The sequence below is a fragment of the Centruroides sculpturatus genome, unplaced genomic scaffold (assembly GCF_000671375.1).
Source record: "Centruroides sculpturatus isolate CEXI.00-Female unplaced genomic scaffold, Cexi_2.0 scaffold849, whole genome shotgun sequence".
NCBI lineage: Eukaryota > Metazoa > Arthropoda > Arachnida > Scorpiones > Buthidae > Centruroides > Centruroides sculpturatus.
The window spans coordinates 369,858-377,308 of record NW_019384940.1 but is presented as its reverse complement, the minus strand read 5'-3'; the positions used below and the strand labels follow the sequence as shown (position 1 = coordinate 377,308).

The following is a 7,451-nucleotide window of genomic DNA, read 5'->3' as shown; positions in this document are numbered from 1 at the left end:
CCTAAATAGTATATATGGATATTATGAAACTGTATATATGGATATTATTTCTGCTTAAAAAATTTTTTTTATCAATATTAATTGGATCTGCAGTGTCCAAAAAGTCTGGAANAAATTAAAAAATTTAATTTAATATGAATATTTTTATTTTTATAATAAAGATTTTAATGTCTATAAATTTTTATACATTTTTTGTTCAAATATAAAAAATGATTCCATTCAATCATATCTAAAATCATTTTTTTTATATTAAAACTGACAAACCAATTTTTAATGAATCAAAAACAAAAAATATATATATACATTTTGGTTCAATAGTTTCAAATAAAGGAATGTTCATAGCTGTTTTCAGGAATTTACTATATTTCTAACATCTACAAAAGGATTTAGTTCTTCAGATTAAAGATATGCAGTTTAAAATATAATAATTGTATTTTAAACTGTTTAATGTAGTTTAAAAAATATATATATAATAGAATACCAAATTATTATTAAAAAATAGTAATAATTATGAAACAAAATAGTAATTCAGAATGGTCACAAAATCTTTATGCTCTAAAAATTGGTTTGAGTTATCATTATTATGTTCTTTATTTGTGTTTTAATAGTTAAATGGAATGATAAATTACACTATTTTGTTTATTGCATGTTTTGATATTGGTTAAGAATTTTTAATGATGATATATATGTTGAAATAAAACAATATTTACCATATTTATAGTTTGATAGAGCTTTTTAATGGAAGCTTTTGGAGAATTATACAATGCTAAGCATTCTTTTACTTTAATATATAAATATACAGTGTGAATTTGTGTCATCCATTACTAGAAGTAATAAATAATCATACCATAACCCATACATTTCAGTTCAGGGTTTTGTTCATACATTACAATATTTCCACTTTCATCATCATCAGATATTCATCTAACAAGTATTTATAACATCCGTCGTCCTGATGTACTCAACAACAATCTAGAGCTAACTGAGCATCGTACCCTATTTACACAACAACAAACAACAATAACAAAAGCACCAAAAGTACACATTCTTCTTTCAGGGCTTCACCATTTACAAATTAACTCCTTGCATTCAGTTTTCTCAGTACTTTTTTTGTTTTCAACATCATTTTGTAGAAATTTTCAACTAAAATTTTATTGTGAATTAATTATTTTAATATTAAAAAGTATAATCGTAAAATTTATAAATAAATCATACATATATACATATGTATGTATAGACGACTATCTTCCTAATTAGTTGTCTCTTAAGAAGTAAACAGCAATAAGGCTATACGTTAGAAAAAAGATGGAAAAATTTCCAATGTGTTTGCTTATTTTTACTTTTTTCCTTTTTAAAAATACTTATATCTTTTCTTTTTATTGAAATGCCATACTCAATTTACTCTACAAGGCAACAATACTAGCCAGATACTGGTCAAATCACTGCTTGTTTCTGTAAAAATGTATATTTTTAATGAATGAATAATTCTCTGCATCTATTTACATATCATATGTAGCACAGTTAAAATAAAATTTTCACTTTATACATAATAGCAATAATAAAAATATGATGATACAATAACAAAAAAAAAATAAAGAAACATTCCAAATGTCAATTTTTTTAAATTGATGGGCAGCAGGTATTTTGAAGACGATAATTGTTCTCATAGAGAATATTCACCTTTTATTTTTTTGACTTGGCACATAAGTACACATGCAAGCATATTTCTTATTAGTGGATCATGATGTGATTTAATGAGTATTTGGTAATTATGGATTAAAAGTGTGTATAAAGGAAGCATTAGTTATAAGCATCATTAATGGCAGAACATTTTAATGGCTTTGAAGAAAGAAAACTCCCTATATTTTTAAAGAATTGGAAAAAAAATTAAAACAAAAATATTAGAAAGTAAAGAATTAATTTAGTAATATTTTACTCTGAATTTTAGGAACAAAATGCACAACAAAGAAAGCTTGAAACGTGGACAGAATTTTGAGGAATTTCACAACAAAGTTATGCCATTTCTGCAATATAATGCTTTGAATAGTCTGATGATAACATTCATTGACTCAGTATCAAGCAATGATGCAAACTGTTGCATCATTTCTATAGTTTGCATTATAAATAATCATACAGTTTTGTTATTTCTGTTTAAGAAAATTATATTTGTACTGCAAGTTATATAATTATATATAATCAATAAATAATGGTTTAAAAATTCAACAGCATTACATAGTCTTTTAATATTTTATATCAGAAACAGCAATTCTTTATCATGCAATCCTCTAGAAACATCCACTTTTTGAGCTTGATCAAATGATGCCCAATTTTATCCTATGACTCAGATTATATCTTTTAAAAATTTATGCAAATTAGCATCTTGATCATAGTTGAACAATAGTTGAATTTTATCTATTCCTAATCAAGATTTTGCAAAGAAAGATAACTTCTAAGCTTGTTAAAAAAATTATTTCAAGATAAACTTAGATTTCCCCCCTTTTTCAGATTGCTGCCCTTTTAAAATAGCTGTAACAGGAACACAGTAAATAAAAAATATGATAGAGACCAGTATAAAACATTAAGCAAAACACCAATTTATAAGTATAATTCTATGAATATAAACTGATAGTACTAATATACAATTATTTTTGTTTACTTCATTTTATGCCATTTTCAAGCATTCTTTTTTTAAAAGTCCATTTTTTTTAATGATGTAATTACATACAAAACGAGGCATGCGATAATGATTTTAAATGAGCATTTTGATCCATTTACATTTTTTTTTTTTTTTTTGAACAATTTTTGAACTTTATTTACGAAAATAAGATAAGATTTTCAAACTCAATATATATATCACAATAGTAATAAATGGACTTTAAAGAAAGAATATTCAAAAATTACAATTCTGTACACTCGTGTCTTTATGTAATGATTTCAATATTATGACTGGTTGCTGCTGCCAATTTGTGAGCAAACTTATAAATTAAATGAGAATATACAAATTATAACAAACTGTAATGTTTTCTTTGGCATTTTATATATATAATATATATATAAATACATGTAGAATAAATAGATAAATGCATGAAATAAATATTATAAATGTATTTCATACATGCATCTGTTTAATCTACATTACATTAAAGTTCAAAATGATTCATAAAGCATTGAAGACTTTCTTAATTGAATTTAAGAAGCAGTTAAGTGACATCAACTTGTACAGTATATACATGTATTGTATATTCAAATTTTCAGTTTTTTAATATATATTTAGAAACACAGAGTTCAGAATAAAACATTTCTCTATTTATATACAAATAGTATATAGTAGAGAATCGCACCTAAATAGTATATATGGATATTATGAAACTGTATATATGGATATTNATTGTATATATTCATATATAGATGTATAGTATAACCAGAATGATGTATTTCTTTAATAAAATTAAGGGAATTTTGTCGATACAACAAATTTGTAACAAAAATTTTAAAGGCAATTTTGATCTATATTATTTTCTTTATATATATATATATATACTTTATATTGGCAGTATTTATGATTTTTTTTTTTGGAGATCAAAGAAATTTCGCTAGCTGAGTTCTATTAAAACTAAATCTGTTCTGTACTTTCTGTCAATGTTTTCTATCAACATAATTAGTTTTTATTAATTTTTTAATTAAATATCCTTCCATTAAATGTAAAATTAAGAAAATTAAAATCATCTATTACTTTGAAAATATTTTTTTAAACTTAGAAGATTTCCTTCAGAATTTTTAATTATGGGATTTTTGACAACTGAATTCAGCACAGGAGGTGTATGCTTGGACATTAATAATGATTATACAAGTACATTGCTGCACAGTGTTGACCTTGACAGACACTGACTGCATTTTTTTTTTTTTGTTTAAAAACTTTATCAATTCTGTGCAAATTGGGACAGCACCATAACAAAATAGTTAACTTTGCTAATGTAATGGTAGACATTTGCCTATATGTTTAAAGAAATACAATAAAGGGGGAATCCTGCTGTTTGATGTTGAATATGTACAGTATACAAGATGTATATGTACAATTTATGGATATATCATATTCTGAAACTAACTAGTTCAAATAAGATTAGTGTTCTCATGAAAGATTAATATGATCTTTTGTCCTTTCAATTATCGGCAACACATTTGCTGACACTAGTTTGTTGCATGACAGTATGAACCCAATTGTTAATAGTATGCTACTATAAAATAAATATACAATTCCACTAGACTCACAAACAGTTGTCATTATGTACATTTTACACATCATTGCCATTTTGGTTGACTTCTTTGGCTCATTTTTAAGTATTGCAATACTGCATTCCACTCTGTGATATAACTTTTAACAGAAGCTCGTCAGTTGCTTCGGAATAATCTTCGTTGGATTTAGTAATTGCACTAAATAGGCAGCGAGAGCCTGCTTTCTCTTGCAGACATGTCATGAGCTATTTTTTTATTTAACTGGAAAAACTTAAGAAATTTATCTTTTCCATCGAATCACACATACATCAGAAAGAATGATTTGTTTCATAGATATCAACTCCTATGGTTTTGTGCTAGAGATGCACATTAACAGAGCATTTTTAAAAATAGTAATAGAAAACCAGTGATAGGTAGAGCAGGAAATTGTGCAGCTTGCTTCCAACAAGTCGAAGCAAACAGGTACTTTGAAGATGGCCAAAAATTTTTTATAACTTCTGACATTGGAATTTAAGACCATAATCCTTGAAGATATATGTATTTATTTCGAGGAAAACATAAATAACAAAATGTTTGTGTAAGGATTGTTTTCTATTGGTCCCATTAGCCTTATCTGATATTTACCGACATATTTGACAGCAGACCCATCGACAGTCGAAATTTTTGCAAATAGTTTTACTTCTCAAATATCATATAAACAAGTCTCCTATTATTACATTATATATTACATTTTATTTATTTATTTTTAATTTTAATAATTTTAAATAGATTCTTCAAGAAAATAGACTCGTCTCTTTGAAAATTTATATTAAATTTTTTGTTTTCCTTTTAAGTTTAAAAATGCCAAAAGAAAAGAAAAAAATGCTTCTTTTTCAATGAGAAAATCCAAATGAATATATAATAAATAAACGGCTGAACATCTTAAATTATGAAACTTCAATTCCTGTCAGTAACTCATCTGTATTGAATAACATTAGTGTTTTTTTTTCTTTTCATTATTATTTTCATTTTTTATGTGGTGGTTTTAAATATATTTCAAACAGTTAACTTGTTTCAAAGGATTAAAAATACCTTTAGTCTTAAAAATGGATGATATCACAATTTTTTTCAGTTTTCAAATAACAAATTTTTATGAAAATGATTTTTTATTTATATATTTATGGTTGCGTTGATGTGAGAAAGTGTGTTTCACAACCGTTGTAAAAGTTGTGAAGTTGGGCATTTCTGATACTGTCATCACCTGAGACAATTGACTGGAGTTTCAGTCAGATGACCACTTAAGTCTAGTATAATATAAATTTTTGTTTTTTGCATTACAAAAAGAGCAGTCAGGACATAACTGGTGTCACGTGTTCTCTTTCCTCACTAAAATAATCACTTTTATAGTAGTTACCAGTCTGACATGATTGGATGGAATCGGATGTATTAGAAGAAAGTGACCTCATCAATTCTTCCGCACTCACGGGAGCCATTTTTACGCTGGGTGGCGAAAGCGGAGATAATAAATCAAAGTCATATAAGGATAGGTCGATATCTCCGAATATTTCGTCTTCACTATTCCCTGATGATGACAAGCTACCAGAAGTAGGACTTGTACTGCCAGAAACAGGAACAGAAATAGGGTTTGCACTCTGATTCTGTGCATTGACTGATATAGCTGTTGTAGGAAGAGGAGTAAGGGTGTGCAATGTCTCTTGATTCAATATTGGATCTCCCGAAAAACAACCGTTATGGCCAGTATCAAATTGATTTTCGGATGTTTGAGTCCCGTTGTAAGTTACACCCGAACCGTTGTTTATGACATTATTTGCAGACGAATTAAAATTCAGCACTGAACTCCAGTTCAAACTCGTTAATCTGTCACCTTCTTCATTCCAGGAGGCACCAGAATCAACGCGGTCATACAAAGTTCTCACAAATGGTGTCATCCTACCAGATGACGAGTCTACATTCACTAGGTAACGATCATAGTCTGAACAATAAGGATTACTATTGTTGCTATTGTAATTATTTTCCGTAACCATGCTCATAGACATAACCGAGGGCAGGATGAGAGAGGATGTGCATTTGTTGTACGCATTGCAATCATGAGTTACTGAAACAGTTCCCTGACTGCCACCTCCTTCGGGTACTCCATTCAGCATACCCAAAGGGGAATTAAGAGAGATGGGCGGAAGAAACAAGGAACTACTAGGGCCATACGTAAACTTAACTCCATCTTTCTCCATTTCTTTTTCAATGCAACGAATTGTGTTTCGAATGAGCACAGACCTCAGCAAGTCGGGATCGGGCATCTGACGGAATCTGTTGAGCTTACAGACACTAATATTAAAAATTGACTGCCTTTGTACAGTAGGATGGTTTTCTTGTGTTTCAGCCTCAGAATCTTCATCTTGGTCAAACTTTCGTTTGATGCCGCGCATCTGAGGATCACAAAGCATGGCCCCTACATCAATACAGATAGGTTCGTAATTCTGAAAAAATAAATAAATAAATTATAAATGTATGTATATATAAATACATGTAGAATAAATAGATAAATGCATGAAATAAATATTATAAATGTATTTCATACATGCATCTGTTTAATCTACATTACATTAAAGTTCAAAATGATTCATAAAGCATTGAAGACTTTCTTAATTGAATTTAAGAAGCAGTTAAGTGACATCAACTTGTACAGTATATACATGTATTGTATATTCAAATTTTCAGTTTTTTAATATATATTTAGAAACACAGAGTTCAGAATAAAACATTTCTCTATTTATATACAAATAGTATATAGTAGAGAATCGCACCTAAATAGTATATATGGATATTATGAAACTGTATATATGGATATTATTTCTGCTTAAAAAATTTTTTTTATCAATATTAATTGGATCTGCAGTGTCCAAAAAGTCTGGAATCATCTGTCACCAATGCTAATTTTGCATATTTTATGGGACCTAGACAAGTTGGTGAACTCAATCCTTTTCTATAGAAATTTTAATAATATTACAAATTAATTCTTTAACCAATTTTGGCTCAAAAATTTCTAAAACAACTACTGGAATATAAAATTCTGCTATTTTTTGGATACAGTAAATTTCAATTTATTATGATTCTTGTTAAAGAATATTATAATCAGAAAAAAATTATATCAATTAAAAAAAGTAATTAAATAATTAACAATTAAGCAGAAAATAATCTAAAAATACAAAACTGGTTTTAAT

At 27.5% G+C, this 7,451-nt stretch overlaps 1 protein-coding gene across 4 annotated transcripts in view; it reads right to left on the bottom strand.

The window, feature by feature from the left end:
* Positions 1-3,563: 3,563 nt before the first annotated feature.
* The window catches only part of LOC111632109, a 56,431-nt gene continuing 52,543 nt past the window's right edge, over positions 3,564-7,451 (bottom strand). For all 4 annotated transcript variants that reach the window (XM_023376478.1, XM_023376480.1, XM_023376479.1 and 1 more), the window contains one exon: positions 3,564-6,707. In XM_023376478.1, coding sequence (XP_023232246.1) covers positions 5,562-6,707 — 1,146 coding nt within the window. In that variant the 3' untranslated portion in view covers positions 3,564-5,561. The remainder of the gene's footprint in view (positions 6,708-7,451) is intronic.